The sequence below is a fragment of the Trichechus manatus genome, unplaced genomic scaffold (genome assembly GCF_000243295.1).
Source record: "Trichechus manatus latirostris isolate Lorelei unplaced genomic scaffold, TriManLat1.0 scaffold00057, whole genome shotgun sequence".
Classification (NCBI taxonomy): domain Eukaryota; kingdom Metazoa; phylum Chordata; class Mammalia; order Sirenia; family Trichechidae; genus Trichechus; species Trichechus manatus.
In genome coordinates, this window is record NW_004443993.1 from 12,652,138 (window position 1) to 12,672,961 (window position 20,824).

The following is a 20,824-nucleotide window of genomic DNA, read 5'->3' on the forward strand; positions in this document are numbered from 1 at the left end:
AGACTCATCCTACATGCTTCCTGATCCTGATACCGACTTGTACCCTGTTCCTTAATAAATCACTGAAGTGTAAGTATGGTCTCTTGAGTTCTGTGTGGCCACTGCAACGGATTGTCAAACCCAGCAGAGAAGTAGAGTGCCATGGCAGGGACAGATGGTGTCAGAATTGGTAAAAAGGTTGGGCAATGGATGTATGTCTGATCTCTACCTCATGGGAATCAGCTTCTTGCTGATGGTGATTCTCATTATTCCCCATTAAGTTACACAGGTACTAACACTACTACTAGTCCCATTTTACAGGTTTCCTAACATGCCTTGTATTCTTAAGGCTTCCCTCATTCCTTACATACATACTGTGTCTCTCCACTGTGCATTTTCATATGCATGTCAAAGTATTTGAAATATTTATAGACTTTCCCGCACTGGTAACATTCATAGGGTTTCTCTTCAGTGTGTCTTCTCAGATGTTCTTGAAGAGATATGAGACACCTGTAGGCTTTTCCACATGGCTTACATTCATAGGGTTTCTCGCTCGAGTGCATTTTCATATGGTTTCTTAAGGAGGTAGGCCATCTGAAGGTTTTCCCACATTGTTTACATTCATACGGTCTTTCATCACTGTGCGTTTTCATATGTTGTCGAAGGTTTGCAGGCATACTGTAGACTTTCCCACATTCCTTACATTCATAAATTTTCTCTTCACTGTGCATGTTCACATGTTGTCGAAAATATTTGGGACAACGGAAACTTTTGCCACATTGCTTACATTCATAAGGTTTCTGTTCACTGTGCGTTTTCTCATGTCCATGAAGGGCAGAATAACTAGTGAAGGCTTTTCCACACTGCTTACATTTATAAGGTTTCTCTCCAGTGTGCGTTCTCTCATGTTCTTGAAGGGATGAGTAAAAATTGAAGGCTCTCCAACAGTACTTACATTCATAGGGTTTCTCTCCAGTGTGCATTCTCACATGTTCTCGAAAGTATGTAGGACAACTGAAGGCTTTCCCACATTCCTTACATTCATAGGGTTTCTCTCCACTGTGCCGTCTTAAATGTAGTTTAAGGGAAGACAAATGCATAAAGATTTTCCCACATATTTCACATGCAGGGATTTTCTGTCCTCTGTGACTGTTCACACGTTCCCTAAAGATGAGAGGCAAGTGAATGATTAGTATGACTACATATTTCACATTCTCAGTGAATGCAAATGTTTTCTGCACTGTCTGTACTCTGTCGATGTGGAACAATCTGAATGCTTGGCTGAGGGCTTGAATAAAGCCATTGCTTTCAAACTCTTTCTCACTGTGGGGTTTCCTGACCATTGTTTCCAACTGAATTATGTTTCAGACCCTCAATATCTACGTTACATTTACAAAAACATTGTCATGTAAAAATTCTGTGTGTACACAATTGTTTAGCTACATCTATACTTTTTCTGTAATTTTAATATAGTCTAACACTCTGCTAGGATACTCCTTCCTGTTGTGCCAGTGTCACTCACCTCGAACGCTTCTTCTGGATTTGGGGGTAATCTTCAATGTTATGAACATTCCCCTTTTCTTCCAAATTTGACCAGGAATCACTTCTTATGAAACTTATTATTTTCTCTCCATTGAATATTTCATTCCCAAAAATACCCTGCTGAGGACTTGATCCACTGGTTTTAACTTGAGTACAACTATCTGCAAAAATTAATAAAACAGTTTAATTTCATGGAGATAAAAACGATGGTTAAAGGAAAGAAAACAGACCATGTGGATTTATTTCCATATACTGATCCAGAAATGAAACAAATATTATAAGGAATTATGAGCATGAGAGCAAAGGAAGACTATGGGACAAAGAACTCAGTTTGGTTGCTTGTCTCTGGTTTCTGAAAATAACCTGAGCAATCAAGATGTCTTTGTTTTCCAAAATAGCCAGGCAGGTACAGTAGGAGCTACAGTGGCCCCACGCCTGGCTAACTAACTTCAGGATGGGAGGAGGACATGATGCAATTAATCATGTATATTCACTGAGGTCCCAATGACTAAGGGACCTTGGACCGTCCTCTTTGGGGCTTCTGAATTGGTGAGAACATTCATGCATGGGAGAGGGTGCAGCATGTCCTTGGGGGCAATGGAAGCCTCATGCCACGACCTCTCCCAGACCTTGCCTAATGCATCTCTTCACTTGTATCCTTTTTGGTTATAATAAATGGGTAACTATTAGGTATAAGCAATAGTCTCCATGAATTTTCTGAGCCATTACACAGAATTAACAAACCCACAGGGGCAATGAGCCAGCAACGACTGGAAGGACAATTTGTGTGGACCCAGTTCTGGGTGGCTGGTAGTGAGGGAAAGGCTGCATGGGCAGTCGATGAAGAAGGACAGAGTCCTTCTAGCTTGTGACCTAGTCCCAGGGGACTAGAAAGTGAGGGAGACTGGCTGGTCTGAAGTGCAGGGAGCTGTACGGACTCCTGAACCTACAGCTGGTCTCTGACGACCTTGCCCCAGGTAGCCTGGGATGTTTTGGCCCAACTAGGGTGACCGGGAATGAGGTCTGATCCAATTCTGGGTAATCAGGTCGGAGAGGCAGTGCCATGAAAGTGGCTGGAGCTGAGGAACGAAGATGTGGGAAGGTGAGACCTGGATCCATTTCCAGCTGGGAACTAGATTCATGCTGAACCTTGACAATGATAAAGGTGTGGAATGCCCACTCTGCCCTTTTAGTGCAGTCCTTGCAAAGACTCTGAGGACTTTGGCAATCATAGGGAACACGGGTCAAAATGGTAGTTTATCTGCTACGAAGTAGATCAGCAGGCCTTTCTTAATAAATGAGTAACTGGATGGACTTGATGCTGCTTCTGGATAGACTTGAATGCAGCCAAGTGTGCTGACCATTTGCACCACCCAGCGTCTCCTTCTACTAAGAAATACTTCCAAACAGAGACTAATGTTGACATCATATTATCAGAAAAGCAAAGTAGGGAGGAACTGAGCAAAATGGATATGCACAAATGCTAACTTTAAAAGAGGAAATACAGAAAGTATTCTTCTGAGAAGGAAATGTAAAAACTAAAACCATAAAATTCTTAGAAGAAAATACAGGGGCGTAACTGTTGAGCCTAGCCTAAGAATGGATTATCTGATACAATAACAAAAGTACAAACAGCAAAAATCAAAACAGATAAAAGAGACATCATAAAAATTAGTAATTTTGTTCATCAAAGGACTTCATCAAAAAAGTGACAAGACAACCTACAGACTGGAAGAATATCTTCGGGAACCATATATCTGATAAAAGTAACATCCAAATTACATATATATATATAACTTATGCCACTAAACAACAACAAAAAAAAAATAACCCAATCAAAGAACAGTCAAAGGACTTGAATAGACATTTTACCAAACAGGATATTCAAAAGGCCAACAAGTACATGAAGAGATGCTCATCAGAGAAATGCAAATCAAAACCACAACAAGAATCACCCCTGATACCCTTTTAACTCAGTACTGAAGTCACTCCTGAGGTTCACCCTTCAGCCAAAGATTAGACAGGCCCATAAAACAAACAATAATACATACAGCTCAATCATGTATACAAGACTAAATGGGCATACCAGCCCAGGGGCAAGGACAAGAAGGCAGGAGAGGACAGGAAAGCTGGACGAATGGCAATGGGGAACCCAAGATCCAGAAGAGGAGAGTGTTGACACGTCATGGGGTTGGCAACCAATGGCCCAAAACAATATGTGTAATACTTGTTTAACGAGAAACTACTTTGCTCTGTAAACTTTCACCTAAAACACAATGAAAAATAAAAATAAATTTAAAAAAAAAACCCACAATGAGATACCATTATATTCCACTAGGATGGCAAGATTAAGAAAGGAAAACAGCAAGTGTGATGAGGATGTGGAAAATTAGAACGCTTATCCATTGCTAGAGGGAGTGCAAAATGGTACAGACAGTTGTAGAAAACATTATGGAGATTACTCAAAAAACTAAAACTAGAACTACCATATGACTCAGCAATTCCATTCCTAGGTTTATACTCAAGGGACTTAAAAGCAGCAAACAGACATATGTACACCAATGTTCACCGCAGCACTATTCACAATAGTCAAAAGATGAAAAGTAAATATCATCAAAGGACAAAAGGATAAACAAAATATGGTCCGTCCACACAGTGGAATATCACTTAGCCATAAAGAGAAAGGAAGCAGTGCTATGTTGAGAACATTATGCTGAGAAATAAGTCAACCACAAAAGGACAAATATTGTATGATCTCATTTATATAAAATGACAAGATTAGGCAAATGTATAGGGACCAAAGTTTGTTAGTGGCTACCAGGGTGGTAGGCAGGGAGAGAAGGGCAGCCATTGTTTAGAGTGCAATGAGTTTCTGTTTATGATGATGGGAAAGTTGGCACTGATTATTAAGAGTAATGGTTGCACAACAGATTAATGTAATTGATATCACTAAGATGTACACCTAATAAATGCTGAACTGGCAAATGTTGTGTCATATATATTGTCACAACAAAAGAGTAGCTGTTGATGCTGCTTATATACATACAATCAACATCTCATGGTTTGAAGCTTTAGGATCGTGGTTTCATTGGATATCCCAGTTAATTGGCCTAATATATTTTTAGTGCTTCTGTCCTGCCTCCTAGTTTGTTGTGCAGTGTCTGGATTCTTAAAAGCTTGCAAGCAGCCATCCATGGTACAACAACTACTCTCTATGTGCCTGGAGCAGCAGAGAAAGGAGAGTCAAGAATAGGAGGCAAAAATGCAATCTGTGCTTAGTTGCTGCCATGAACAACTGCCTGCCTCCCTTGCCATGAGTCCAGAAGAACTGAATGGTGCCCAGCTACCATTACTGAACATTTTGATCAAAGATTCTGTAGAAGAATCTTGATCAAAAGTGGGAAAAATGCAAGTAAGAGTTTCAAATTCTCATGGAATCTAGACTTTCTGGAGCCACTGAGGCTGGATGAACTCTCCAAACTACTGCACTAAGATAATCTTTAAACCTTAAATAGGAACTATCCCCTGAAGTCTTTTTTAAACCAAACAGTAACTTAGCTTAATTAGTAAAGAATGTCTGCCTTGACCATTGTACTCTTTTAAGATCTATCTATACGGCACCAAACTGACAACAGCAACTCAACAGGTTAGATGAGAAGCTTAGGGGCCAGTTAGTTTATGTTAATGATGGAGGAATAATTTGGAAAAAGACAGTAACAATGGTTGTGCAACTTAAAGAATGTCACTGAACTGTACCTGTAGAAACTGTTAAATTGGTGTATATTTTGATATGTATATTTTCAACAAATACATAAATAAACTTAAAAGAGGAAATACAGAAAGTCTTGAGCTGAGAAGAAGGGAAGTGTGAGCATGAATGAAAAGTGAAACAAGGAAGCCAAGATAAGTGGCTAACTTCATCTTTCTCAAAGACTGATTTACTTTTCTAATTGATATTTGCAAATACATTTCCCTTATCCAAGCCCTGTCCTCCCAAGGATCCTTGTCTTCCTAGTGTTCTCATGCACAGATGCCCTAGAGGAGTCCCCCCTCCACTGTCCCCAGGTCCCACTGGTGGATGACATGGGTGTGTGTGGCTGACACCCTACTTATGGAGAAAAGCTCATGACGAGGGAGGATGGTGAAGGACAAGCATCTCCATGAGATGGGCCAATACTTTGGTCTCTGCAGTGACTGAAGATGGGTAAGAGCAGGTTCAACTGCAGCAAAATTACAATGTCAAATGTGTATTTATCACAGTATATCTCTTACAGGGGTGAAAGCAGAAAGTTCCTCTGTGCTCCATAGTGACACTGCAGAATATGTCCACACTTATAAACTTAGGGAGCCTTGAGACTTTTAACCAAGAGAAATAAAAAGTCAGTTAAATAAATAAAATTCTGTTTTCATGGAAAAGCTACCAGACGTCAAGTTCCAAGAGGTCTGGGACTATGTCTTTCTTCCAACATATTCTCATTCCTCAGCCCAAGTAAAAAACGACCATGTGGAAGATGTATTTGTTCCACAAAAGATTAAGTGAAGAAATGATGCCATCCTTACCTACTGAGGCCAAGTTCTGGAAGGTTTCCAGCATCACATCCTTGTAGAGCTTCCTCTGAGCAGCATTCAGCAAAGCCCATTCTTCCCGGGTGAAGTTCACAGCCACTTCCTCAAAGACCACTGAGTCCTGAAAGAGTCCACATACTGTTTCAACAAGGCACCATCTCTCCAGTGTGTGCAGGAAGATGCAGGGAAGCTCCCAGCCTGGAGTACTTCACTTATTCATAGGATTCTGAACCACAGGAACCTGGCACTCTTGTGGGAGATGATAATCATCAAGGCAATACAATCTGATGTGCTTTCAAAATATGATGTGAGACAACAACAACTGATATATACTTATGCTCACATCATTAAAGATCATTATTTTTAGTGATATTGGGCAGATTCTGGGGCAGAGTAAAGACTGACAAAATCATCCTTCAGAAAACACTGGAATAGACACGCAGTCTGCTAAGATATTGTTTTCTTATCAGATACAAAGAACTGGAATGAAAACGGGTGTTGCAAATACATTTTTGATGCTGCTTGATTTCAACAAGTCCTGCATGGAGGCAGCAGAGTTACGGAGCCTGCTCTAATCCCCCAGGACGCAGCAAAGGCAGAGACACATTCTCCTCCCAGGATGATGGGAACACTGTGGGCAAACAGCAAGGCCAGGGCCTTGGGACCTGGCAACGCCTATCAGGTATGAGTAAACACCTGGCTCCCGCAGAATTTGCCAAGCCAGCATGGACTGTCAAATCAATAACCAAGTGCCAGAATTAGAGGACAGTGGCACCACAAAGACAGTCACTGAAGGGTCTGACTCTAAGGAAGCCAAAGGTGATTTCGAGGGAAAAGAAAAATGTCTAATCAATATCTTTCGAGCAACAGGGGAGGACACCACACCCAGGAAATAAAGAGCCAACAGTTATGGGGAAAAAACAAAAACAAAAAAAAACCCCTGAGATTGTCTAAAGAAAACCACAAAAATCAACAAATTAAAAAAAAAAATTCCACCTACATCAGCTAGAAAGAAGGAACTGATACTTTACTGGAGTTAGGCAGCAGGGAAATAGAGTCAACTCCATAAGGTAAAAAGATAACGATATATTCACAAAGAAATTAAATGGAAGGGATTTAAAATATAAAAGCAGAACATGAGAAAAATAAACCTGGAAAACCCATGACGGTTAAATAGGTAACCCACTGTATTGCATCAACTGGAGGATGTGTGTTTTCACCTTTAACACGACTGTAAACTGGAACTCACCTTATATTCAATGAACCATAACACTGTGTCAGGGATCTTTGTCTTCAATTTTCTAATTTTTACTTGTGTATAAAATAATGGTGCATTTCATGTTCAGTAAAACGTGGTGTCAAGGGAATCCATTCAGTGATGTGGGTGTTACACATAACTAATATTTTTAAGTTTTCCCAAGATGATAAAGCCAAATACAATTCTGACTCATGGTGACCCCATGTATGTTGAAATGTGTGTTAAGAAGAAATCAATCCTTCTTAAATTTATCATTTGTCCAATCATACTCAAATTTAAAAAAAATAGGGCAGAGCCAACATGGTGCCCTAGACAGACGCATCATACCGTCCCTCTTCAGCAAAGACCTGAAAAACTAAGTAAAACAGATAAAAATGTCAATCTTGGAACCCTAAGCATCAAACGAAGGGATAAAGAACTAGATCAAACACAAAATGGAAGAAGAAACTGCTCAATAATAAAACAAAGCTAAAATACTTAAAACAGGGAAACAGAGATGTCAATCTGTGAATGATAACAATGTCAAACAATAAAAGGGGGAATAAATGGTGTAGCTATAGAACTTTCAAATGGAGAGGAACTCCAGATATCAAGTAATAAAAAACTGGTTCAAACTTAGGAAGATATAGGTAAATTTCAAGGTAACCACAAAGAGAGTTAACAAACCTACTTAACAAAAGAAAAAAGAAAAAAAAGACTCGATAAATACAAAATCTAAAGTAACAAAAGGAAAGAAAAGAAACTCCACAAACAAAAGAACTCAGCACAAGAAAGTTTAAGAGAAACAAAGAAAACATCAGCACCACAAAAAATAAGCACAACATGACAACAATAAACTCATACCTACCAATAATCACACTGAATGTAAACTGATTAAAGAGACAGAGTGGCAGAATGGATTAAAAACACAACCCGTCAATATGCTGTGTACAAAACACCTTAGACGCAAAGACATAAAAATATTAAAAATCAAAGCATGGAAAAAAAACGTATCAAGCAAACGGTAACCAAAAGAGAGTGGGAGTGGCAATACTAATCTCAGATAAATAGACTTTAAGGCAAAATACACCATAAAAGACAAGGAAGGACACTCTATAATGATTAAAGGGACAATCCACCGAGAAGATACAACTCTAATAAAAATGTACCTACCCAACGACAGGGCTCCAAAATACATCAACTCTAACAGCATCAAAAAGAGAAACAGACAGCTCCACAATAACAGTAGGAGACTTCAACACACCACTCTCAGTAATGGACAGGACATCTAGAAAGAAACTCAACAAAGATACAGAAAATCTAAAGGCCACAATAAAACAACTTGAGCTCATAGACATATATAGAACATGCTACCCAACAGCAGCAAAGTATACGTTCTTTACCAACGCACATGGAACATTCTCCAGAATAGACCAAATACGCCACAAAGTAACGCTCGATAAAATCCAAAACATCGAAATAATACAAAGCATTCTCTCTGATCACAATGCCATAAAAGTAGAAATCAAAAACTAGGAAGAGCAGGGAAAAAATCAAATACATGGAAACTGAGTAACATCTCGCTTAAAAACAACTGGGTAATAGAAGAAATCAAAGAGGGAATCAAAAAAATTCCAAGAAAAAAAATTCCTAGAATTAAATGAGAATGAAAACACATCATACCAAAACCTTTGGGACAGAGAAAATGCAGTGCTCGGAGATCAATTTATAGCAATCAACACATATATCAAAAAAGAATAAAGGATCAAAATCAAAACATTAGCGCTACAACTTCAACAAACAGAAAAAGAACAGTAAAACAAGCCCAAGGTACCAGAAGAAGGGAAATAATAAATATTAGAACAGAAATAAATGAAAGAGACAGAAACACAATAGAAAGACCAAAAGTTGGTTCTTTGAAAAGATAACAAAATCAACAAACCACTGGCCAAACTGACAAAACAAAAACAGGAGAGGAAGCAAATAACCCAAACAAGAAACAAGATGGGGGACATTACAACAAACCCAACTGAAAGAAAAAGAATCATAACAAAATACCATGAAAAATTGTACTCCAACAAATTTGAGAACTTAGAGGAAATGGATAAATTTCTAGAAACACACTACCCACCTAAACTAACACAAACCTGACACAGAAAATCTGAACAGACCCATAACAAGAGAAGAGATTGAAGAAGTAATACAAAAAAAAAACCTCCCAACAAAAAAAGCCCTGGCCCAGATAGCTTCCTTGGAGAATTCTACCAAACATTCAGAGAAGAATTCACACCAGTACTACTCAAACTATTTCAGAGCATAGAAAAGGAAGGAATATTCCCAAATTCATACTATGAAGCCAGCATAACCCTGATACAAAAGACAGGCAGACACTACAAAAAAAGAAAATTATGCCCCAATCTCTCATGAATATAGATGCAAAAATTTTCAACAAAATTCTAGCCAATAAAATTCAGCATTATATAAAAATAATACACCATGATCAGTAGAATTCAGACCAGGTATGCAAGGATGGTTCAACATTAGAAAATCAATCAACATAATCCACCATATAAATAGAACAAAAGAATCACATTGTTATCTCAATTGATACAAAAAAGGCATTTGATAAAGTCCAACACCCATTCCTGATTAAAAAACTCTCAATAAAATAGGAATAGAAAGGAAATTCCTCAGCTTAATAAAAGGCATCTATACAAAACCAACAGCCAACATCATTCTAAATGGAGACAGGCTGAAAGCATTCCCAGAGACAAGAACAAGACAAAGATGTCCTTTACTGCTCCTATTTAACATTGTGCTGGAAGTCCTAGCTAGAGCAATAAGGTAAGAAAAAGAGATAAAGGGGATCCAAATTGGAAAGGAAGAAGTGAAATTATCCCTATTTGCAGATGATACGATACAGTACATAGAGAACCCCAAAGATTCCACAAGAAAACTACTAGATCTAATAGAAAGATTCAGCAGAGTAGCAAGATACAAGACAGATGTACAAAAATCGGTTAGATTTCTACACATCAAAAAAGACAATTTTGAAAAGGAAATCAAGAAAATACCATTTATAATAGCTCTAAAAAAACAAAATACTTAGGAATAAATCTAACCAGGGACATAAAATACCTATACAAAGAAAACTATAAAACACTATTGCAAGAAATCAAAAGAGAGCTATATAAATGGAAACACATACCACGCTCTAGGATAGGAAGATTCACCATTGTGAAAACGTCAATTCCATCTAAAGCAATCTACAGATACAACGCAATCTCAATCCAAATATGAACAGCATTCTTTAACGAGATAGAAAAACTAACCACCAACTTTATATGGAAAGGAAAGAGGCCCCAGATAAGCAAAGCATTACTGAAAAAAAAAGAACAAAGTAGGAGGCCTAACTTCACAAGACAGAAGGGGAATCAAGATTTAACAGCCCAAGGCTGATTCCTATAAGCCACAGGTCAGACATGCCTCCTCTCTCTGCCATTTTTACCAATTCTGACACCAACCATCCCTCCCATGGCACTCTCTACTTCTCTGCTGGGTTTAATAATTCACTGCAATGACCACACAGAACTCACAGACAATACTCACAATTATTGGGTTTATTAGGGAAGTAACAGGTTACAATTTAGGTTCAGGAACACTCAGGATACAGTTCTTCCATCAGGACAGCCTCTTCCCAGCCATGCTCGCAGGCACACCCCCCTGGTCCTCAGCCTCTGTCCTGCTCAGGGAAGTGTTACAAAGCTCTTTTAGCCCCTGCGGGTAAGTCTCCAGAGGCACTCTACTCCAGGAGCAAGCCTCCTGCCCAAAGGCACTCAGCTTTCTCTCTCCCGGGCCAGGAAGCCCACCATGCTGTCTCCTACTGCCAGGTCTCTGCCACCGCTTCTCGCTGCCTTCAGTGCTACAGCTCTGTCTCCGGGTTCTAGGAGCTTCTCAGTGCAGGGATCCCGGGTCCAAAGGACGTGCTGGCTCCTGGCTGTTCTTCCCTGATGGTGGTAGGATCTTTTCTCTGCTCTGGAATTGGCTCTATTTTAAGACAAAACTGACCAATCCCCTTGGTGGGCCACAATTACCCTATTTTCACATCTTGGGAGTTAAAAGACCATGGCGAGAAAGGCCACAAGAGAGCAATCCATCGCAATGCAGGCCACCCCCTGGCTTTTCTAGCCATGGTTCTTTCATGACTGGAGGATAAAAAAACCCCACAATCATTTTACCAGTCCAAAACAGTCATTAACAATTAGTCTTGCAGTAGGGCAAAGAGTCCTAAGGTTGAGGTTACTCAGGTACCAGCCATTCAGGGCTGCTGCAGGTGTCCATTTGATCCAGTCAGGTTCTCCAGAAGTTGTCTCAGCTTTACCCTCTCTGGCCTCTGATAAAATTTAACTGAGAGACTATTCCCTTGCTCTGAGCCTCAAGGGGTATCAGCATAGCAAAACCTTTAAGAGACCTTAGGTTTGGCCACTGTACTCGAGTTCAGCAGTGCCTCCCCCTTAGTCCACTCTTTCACACTTACAGTTTCTACATTTATGTTTTTACAATCACAATGAACCCTGTTAACAATCAACACTCACAAATGAATCATACTATCCTATCAACATCGTCCCCAACACCCTCTTCCCCAGAACCATCAGGAACAGAGGAAACTATTTCAGTGGGGATTCTCCCTGGTCCTCTCATTTAGAGTATAAGCACACCCACGAAAGCATGTAAGCCAGCCACTTCATGCCTTTATCTCCACCCAATGTAGATAAACAATTTTTAAATTGCCCATAACTATCAAACAAGTACTGAGGAGACAAGCATGTTCCTTGGTCTTGGAGCCCTTCTGTTCTAGTTGGAACTACGAACATCTGTAGCCATAAGCAAAGTCCAGTCCAGAGCAAGCCATCAAACTGCAGCAATCTACACCAGCTCATGGTGTCAAATATCTTTCTCTTCACGTGGTCGGGTTCTGGTCAGCTCATCCCTAGCCATCCAAGCTAGGTCAGAATGGGTAGCAGCTTCAGGCTAAAGAGTTCACTCACACCTCCTGGCGCTTCAGACAGCCCCTTCACACTCTCATCCTTAGCGGCCTTCGGCTAGGTCAATGGGTTCTACCTGTAAACTTCTGGAGTCCAATAACTCCTTTTATTTCTGATCAGACAGCCCTTCCTCTCTCTCTCATCCCTAGCCCCTGTGGGCTGGGTCAATGGGTACCAATGGAACATGTGTCCAAACTCAGCCTGTCTCTTCATTGCTGCACTTCACCCAATTCCATGCAGGAGTGGACCCAGGTGGTCACCACAAGCAAGCATACCAGGCTCTCTACTCGCCACCTCCCTTTAACTTCCAGTCCTGGAAGGGGGTTCCATCTGATGGGCACTGACTTTTCCTGCCTTGAGGCATCCAAGAGCAAACAGCTTGCTGGAAATTCAAAACTTCACTTTTATTTTCTGCAGGTCCTTCCTTCAAATGCAAATCTGTTCTCTAAGCAGTTCTAGGTGGTTCTGCTTGTCTTTTAAATGCAAAATCTGGGTGGGACCCAAGCCCCACTCTATACACAGGGCTACTGCACTGAAACAGCCTGTGTTTCCCTCTGGCAAATCTTACTCCCCCTTCTAGAACACCCAATCAAGCACTGACTGAAGGTGGGGTTACACACTCTCTGTAATCTGTAATACCCAATATTCATTTCTATCATACATTTTCCCCACGCACCTGTCAGCTTGTCATACTGTGGGGGCTAGGTAGTAGAAACATTCAATATCCACACTATATTCAATTAAACACATAATCTTAAACACATAACCCTTTCTAAAACTTTCCGGTTTCATCTTCCATTCTCCATCCCTTGACTATCCTCCCATTCATATGCATATGGCCTTGGGCCTCTGGGTGGAACCAGTAGACCCTGGCATTAAAGAAATACAGTTAATCTTCATTATCCCCACATTCCATATTTGTGAATTTACTTGCAACAAAAAGAAACACAAAGTTATGTGAAAATTAAACAACGTACTCCTACATAACTAACAGGTCAAACTAGAAATCACAGGGTAAATTAGAAAATACTTTGGGAGGAATGAAAACAAAAGCACAAAACTTTGGGGACAGATCTAAAGCAGTTCTTAAGGACACATTTATAACAATAAGTGCCTATATTACAAGTGAAAAATCTCAAATCAGTAGCCTAACTTGACACCTTGAAGTACTAGAAAACGATCAAGCTAAAACCAAAGCAAGCTGAAGAAAGGAAATAATCACGATTAGAGTGGAAATGAATGATGCTATGCTTGGTAAAAGTAGACGGTCAGTGAAGAAGAGAAAAACCCTCAATGAGATGGACTGAAACAGTGGCTGTAAAAATGGGCTCAAGCATAACGATGATTGTGAGGATGGTGCAGGACCGAGCAGTGTTTCGTTCTGTTCTTCATGGGGTCGCTATGGGTTGGACCTGACTTGATGGCACCTAACAACAACAGAGTGGAAATAAATGAAATTGAGAATAGGAAAATAAGAGAAAAATCAACAAAACTGTAAGCTGATTGTCAAAAAGCAGAACAAAAGACCAACCTTACAAAAATAATCAGATCAGAAGGAAATGCTATGAATAAATGTATGCTGATGAGATGAAATGGACAAATTCTTAGAAAGGCACAGATTACCGAACTGACTAAACAAGAAATGGACTACCTAACAGATGTAAAACAAATAAAAAGATTGAATTAGTAATTAGGAAGTTTCCCATAAGGAAAACCCAGGCCCAGACGGCTTCACTGGTGAATTTTACCAACTACTTAAAGAATTAACACAAATCATTCACAAAATCTTTCAGAAAATAGAAGAGTAAGGAGTACTTCTCAACTCCTTCTATGCAATCAATACCCTAATGCCAAAAGCAAACAAACAAAATACAAGATAACAAAACTAAAGACCACTATCCCTTATGAATACAGGTACAAAAATTCTCCCCAAGTGCTAGCACACCAAATTCAATATGTGAAAAGCGTTATACACCATGAACAAGTGGGGTTTATCCCAGCAATACAAGGTTGGTTTAACATCTGAAAATCAATTAGTATATGTCACGGATTGAATCGTGCCCCCAAAAATATGTGTCAACTTGGTTAGGCCATGATTCCCAGTACTGTGTGGTTGTCCTCCATTTTGTGATTGCAATTTTATGTTAAAGAGGATTAGGGTGGGATTGTAACACCCTTACTAAGGTCACATCCCTCATCCAATGTAGAAGGAGTTTCCCTGGAGTGTGGCCTGCACCATCTTTTATCTTACAAGAGATAAAAGGAAAGGGAAGCAAGCAGAGCGTGGGGACTTCATACCACCAAGAAAGTAGCGCCAGGAACAGAGCATGTCCTTTGGACCTGAGGTTCCTGTGATGAAATGCCTGAAATGCTCCCAGACCAAGGGAAGACTGATGCATCACAAGGACCTGCTGACAGAGCCGACAGAGAGAGAAAGCCTTCCCCTGGAGCCAGCGCCCTGAATTCAGATTTCTAGCCTACTGGACACAGAGAGAACAAATTTCTCTTTGTTAAAGCCATCCACTTGTGGTATTACTGTTACAGCAGCACTAGATGACTAAGACAATGTAATACACCAGATTAACAGAATGAAAAACAAAATCAGTATGGTCATTTCAGCAGAAGCAAAAAATCATTTAATAAAATCCAACGCTTTTCTTAACACTCAAAACACTAGGCATAGAACAGAATATCCTCAACCTGATAAAAGGCATCTTCAAAAAACCTATAGCAAACACGATACTGAATGCTTTCCTCTAAGATCAGGAACCAGACATGGATGTTCTAGCTCAAGTTCATTGTTTATATTCAACACTGTACTGAAGTTCTAGCAGGGGTAACTAGTCAATAAATAAATAAAAAGCACCTTGATTGGGAAGGATGAAGTAAAACTATATCTATTCCCAGACGATCTTATATGTAGAAAATCCTAGGAATCCACTAAAATTATAGGAAACGAGTTTATCAAGGTTGCGGGATACAAGGTCAGTATATGAAAATCAAATGTGACAACTGGATATCCATGTGTAAAAGAAAAGAACATTAGACCTATACTTACACAATATACAAAAGTTAACTGGATCACAGACTCAACATAAGAACTAAAATTATACAACTCAGAAAAAAACATAGAAGTATATCTTGCTATCTTGGGTTAAGCAATGGTTTCCTTGATATGACACCAAAAGTACAAGCGATAAAAGAAAAAATAGATAAACTGAGCTTCATCAAAATGTAAAACTATTGTGCTTCAAAGGATACCATTTATAGAAGTGAAGGCAACACTCAGAATGGAAAAAGAAATTTGCAAATCAAAAATCTGATAAGGGACTTGTATTCTAAGTATAAATAGTCACTGACCTACGTTTTGAGTTACAACAAACTGCACTTACGGCCATCTGTCTCCACAAAGGGTATAGTTAATGCAGGATTATTGAGAGCTACACACATTCAAAGTGGCAAGGTCAGCCATCATCTTTGAGTGGGACACTGCTGCCAGCTTCCTACTCTGGTCAAAATCCCAAGGGGGAAAGATTTGGTTGCAAATGCTGCCCTCGTTCCCGTCCGCCATGAATGAACCATTTAGAACAGGTTCAAAGCCCTGGATCTAACTCAAGATGTGAAACTGGTGTGTCTACCTCCCAAAACGACAGCTGTGATTCAGCTTATGTATCAGGGGCATTTGCTACCTTCAAGGCCTACTACCTACGGACTACATTTGCTCAGGCAATAGTTGCAACAGATGGAGGTACAGTAACATTACACAATTTCTGGAAGAATTATAATATTCTTCAGTATATCCAGAACATTGCATGTCCCTGGCAGGAAGTTACTGGAAAATGCACGCAGGGGATATGGAGAAAATTGCTGATTTACGTGAACACACTCCAAGCATTTGATCAGGATAATATGATGGAAGACATCAGTGGAAAAATTGCCCATATGGCAAGAACGCTGAATTTAGAACTTCACAGTGCTGATGTGGAACAGCTTATAGATCACAAAGAAGGAAAATTAACAGGCCAGGACTTAATGGATTTTGAAGAGGAAAGAAATGCTGAAGAAGAAAGAAATAATGAGGAAGAGGAAGGAGAGACGTTGTCAGAAATTTTTACAGTGAAAAGATTAGATGACGTTCTTTCTAAACTAAATCAGAAGCTTCAGTTGCTAGAAAACATGGACCCGAATGCTGACCACTTTTCTAGCGTCAGATTTGGGAAGCAGTGAGACAGATGAAGAAAAAAGAAAAGAACCATATAGACAACTCTAATCTTCTGACCAGAAACACCATCCCCATTCCCAGGGATAATCCAGATGATCCAGAACCTTCCACAAGTGGAGTTATTATTGCAACTGACAAAATGCCAAAGTAATCCAACTCTTCTTCGTCAGAGTAAATTTTTATGATTTGTGTAGTTTTTATGTATGTATTAAAATATACCTGTAAATTTATATGTAATGTTCCCAACTCCCCAAAACAAATAAAGATCAGATTTATATGTCAGAACAGATAATGGAGTCTTCGTAACAAAACCCTGTCTTAAGTCGGGGACTTGTATATAAAAAACTCTTATATGACTCAACAGTAAAAAATAAAGGGCAACAATATATAGACAAATGATGCAATTAAATCAACGGGCAAAGGATTTGAAGACATTTCTCAAAGGAAGATATACAAAAGGTCAAAAAGATGCTTACCATCTTTACTCATTAGGTATCAATATATGAAAATCAACTGTGGAGAGAACACTTCCCAACTCAGTTTATGCGGCTTGTATTACTACTCTGATACAAAAATCACAGAAAAACATCATAAACAAAATGACAGAGGTATATCCCTTATAAATACAGATGCAACATTCTTCAACCAAATACTAGGAAACCAAATCCAGCAACATAAACAAAGGATTATACACCATCACAAATGGGATTTATCCCAGGAATAAAAGGTTGGTTCAGTATACATTTAAAAACAAAAAACCTCTCCTGCTCGGTGTGGAACTGCTCCCTCCTGAGGGGCCTACTTCTCACCAGCATGGAACTCTCAACCTGAGTCAGTTTAAGGTTCCAACCCAAATAAATGCTCAGATGTATAAGCCCTCTCCCCAGGAGTCGGACCCAAAGAAGTCCTTCTCCAAGTCTAACCTTGGAAACGACCCAAGCACACCCTCACCTGGATCTCCCCCTCCAAAGATTCCCCCAGCACAAACAGCTCCTTCTGGGCTGTTCTGAGTGGAGGGTCCCCAGAAGATCCGACTGGCCCTTGCTTTACCCCTTCTGCAGGCTCAAGGTTAGACTCAGCTGGGAGTCACTGGCCTCAGGCCTCTGCTCCCCACCCCAGGTGACACAGCGGCTTCAGACCACCACTGATAAGTTCAGTGAGACGAAGACCCTCAGTCCCGGTGTTTGAATAAGGACCCAGCAGAGTCTCTCCTCAGCGAGTCCGGGGCCGCTTTCCCTCACAGGCTCCGGCGTCCCCTCCGCGCAGCCCCGCGCCCTGATCGCCCGGTCTGTGACGAGACCCCGCGGGCTGGTCCTCTCGTCCTGCCGTCGGGCCCGTCAGGGTGAGGACCTTCACCTGGAGACGCGCGAACGGCTGCGTCTACCCGGTTCGGGATGGCCCTCTCCTCGCCCCGTCTCGGACACCCGACCCCGCGCTCACCATGACCGTCTTCTGGAGACCTCCCGGCGTCCCGTCCGCGGGAGCAAAGACTTCCGGAGACGCGCGGACAGGTAATAAACTTTCAAATCCCGGCCGCGCCGAGCAGTGACGTCTGGGCGGGTTTAGGAAACGTCGTCCCGCCCACAGTGCTCTCGATTCCGCCCCGACGCTCCTGAATGGGCAATGCGGCAGGAAGCCCCACCTCTGGGCGGCTGAGTGACAGAGGCGGGAGCAAGCGCGCTGATGGGCGTGGCTTCCTCCAGGCCCCGCCCCCGGGAAACCACCGGTGGACGCATGCGCTCTGGCTGCGGGCGGACGCAGGTGTTACCGCGCAGTTGCTCGGCCTCGTGTGTATCTTCCTGGACGCAGCGACACAGTTGTGCGCAGTGACTTCCAAACTCGGTTTCTATGAGACCGACCCCACGTCCAGAGCAGGAGGGGCGACAAGCTCGGGCGGGGACAGGAGGGCCTGGTGTCCCCGGGGTCAGGGGTTGGACGGGGCTGCGGGGCCACCCATGGACCTGCGCCGTGTTTGTGACGCAGACACTGAACAGTGAGGGCTCCACGTGTGATGAAGCGTGCGTGTCCACGTGGGTGTGTGACCCAGGCCGGGCCGAGCGGCCCACGCCCCCTCCCCCACCCGCAATCTGGGGATTTAGACCTGGAAACCCAGGGACTCCCCAGTGCTTGTCGGTCGTCAGATCCAAGTTTGAACCCTGCAGCCCCGGTCTAGGCGCCGGAACTCATCTCAAACCAGCCACAAGAGGTGAGATGCGTTCATCAGCTGTACATTTTACACCAAAAGGAAATTTATTTTAGATCAGTTTTTTGAGCATGGCCCTTGTAAGGTCAAATACAAATTGAAAATAGGGTTTAACGCTCCCTGTTGCAAATAAGGGAGGGTCCCCCTCTCCCAGCTTTTCAGAATTCACTTTAGAGAACTTGTAAATTTTTCCTCTGTCTTTTTGAAAAGTATGTAAATCAAGGATGTTTTGCCAAGGATCTGGGAGCCATCTCTATTCAAATGTCATTATCAAGAAAGCTCTGTCCTGGCGCTGAACAAAACTTACACTCCCTTCAAAAATAAAAGCAAAGAGATTTATTTGGGGAATTGAAACAGCCAGACTGAGGAAACACAGTGTGATGTTGTAACCCAGTGCCCCTTGTCCTGTCCTATTAGCTGATTGAAATAAGACGGAGACCAGTTGCAAGGGAAACAAAGTGGCAAGTTTATTATCTGCGCAGATAAGGAGCGACGCGGGGTTCCCAAGCTGGGGATTTGGGGATCTTTTATGCGGAGACTGGTTCCAGGTCTTACACCTCGGTCCCCCTTAGCCCGCCCATTCTTGGAATTCCTCTCCCCTGTTCAAGTTTGGGAGTCCAGTCAAGTTTGGGCTGGATGTACTGGTGGATGGACCTCACCAGAATGGGCTCTGGGTCCAAGAGTGGGCTGGTAAATGTGCTTCCTTCTGGAGGAGGGAGGTTCCCAGGACAGGTTCTGTGCAGGAGTGGGTAGCCGGTTGGAGCTGGTTCTCAAGGTGTAGCCTTCTGGCCTTTGGTCTTCCTGGAAAATGTTACTAAGAAAATGCAGCCTAGAGCTTATCAGCTGTTAGTCACGAAGAAAAGGGAGTTAAGGGGCTTTGCACTACAACTCTGTCTTATCTTGGGGTGCCGCTCAGGAGCCTTAGCCTTTGGGCTGTTGTAGGGGAAAAAACATCCTAACGTTTAGTAAAGAAAAAGAAAGTTTTGTTCGGCATATAGTTGAAAACAAAAGTGGGAAGCAGACAAGCATGCTGCCAGAGCTAGAACGTCTGCCCGAATCCGAGGAAGGTTACAGAATCATCAGTATATGTCAACATCACAAAACGAGTAGAATCTTTGAAAGTGTCACCTTTTCACAGACTGGCTAGAAATTGTGATTTTACCAATGAAGACCTCTTGACTGTTAATACTGAAACCTGTACCAATGATTGTTAAGAGAGATCATTCAAAACGTAGGATCACAGTTTCTAGCCAATCTGTGAAAAGGTGAAGCTTTCAATGGTTTTACCCATTTGTAATGTTAATATAGACTGCCGGCTCTGTAATAGTCTTTGGACTCAAGTAACATGGCTCTAGCAGCGTTCATGGCCGATTTCCCACATTTGTCTGTTCTGCGATATTTTCTGGACTCGGGCAGACATGGCTCTGACAGCATGGTTGTCCGTTTTCCTATCTTTGTCCTTTGGAATATATGCCGAATAAAACTCTTTTTGCTTTACTAAACTTTATGTGTTTCCCCTACAACACAACTATGTGTTTTGAGAAAAATGTGTTTTTCCTCAGTGCTCAAAACCAGGAGGTGAAACCATATACCTCGAGGGGTCTTAACCAAGTGACCATCTGCACCCCTCAAAATACATGTACTCAGGAAGAGTGCTGCCTGGGTTCTGTTGCCAACAAGATATTTTTTCAAGATAGAGAAAGAAAACGCATGTAAGCATCTTGTGACGATGATCTAAGCATGCTGTAAAACTATCTGTAATCACTAACTATACTATTAATAATCAGTAACCAGAGTGTGATTTTTACAATATTCATTGATTTTCCTGTAATTGCCCTGTCATGGATTGAATGGTGTCCCCCCAAAATATCTGTCAACTTGGCTAGGTCATGATTCCCAATATTGTGTGATTGTCTACCATTTTGTCATCTGATATGATTTTCCTATGTGTTGTAAATCCTATCTCTATGATGTTACTGAGATGGGATTAGCAGCAGTTATATAGACTTAATCTACAAGATTAATCTACA

At 41.4% G+C, this 20,824-nt stretch overlaps 1 protein-coding gene across 1 annotated transcript; it reads right to left on the bottom strand.

The window, feature by feature from the left end:
• Positions 1–211: 211 nt before the first annotated feature.
• On the bottom strand, positions 212–18,135 carry LOC105756402 (zinc finger protein 77-like). The gene is made up of 4 exons (XM_023733315.1): positions 18,032–18,135; positions 6,082–6,208; positions 1,502–1,682; positions 212–1,143 (listed from the first exon to the last, which is right to left on the bottom strand). The coding sequence occupies exons 1-4, from the start codon at positions 18,032–18,034 to the stop codon at positions 336–338; spliced, it is 1,119 nt and encodes a 372-aa protein (XP_023589083.1). The 5' UTR covers positions 18,035–18,135; the 3' UTR covers positions 212–335.
• Positions 18,136–20,824: the final 2,689 nt, after the last annotated feature.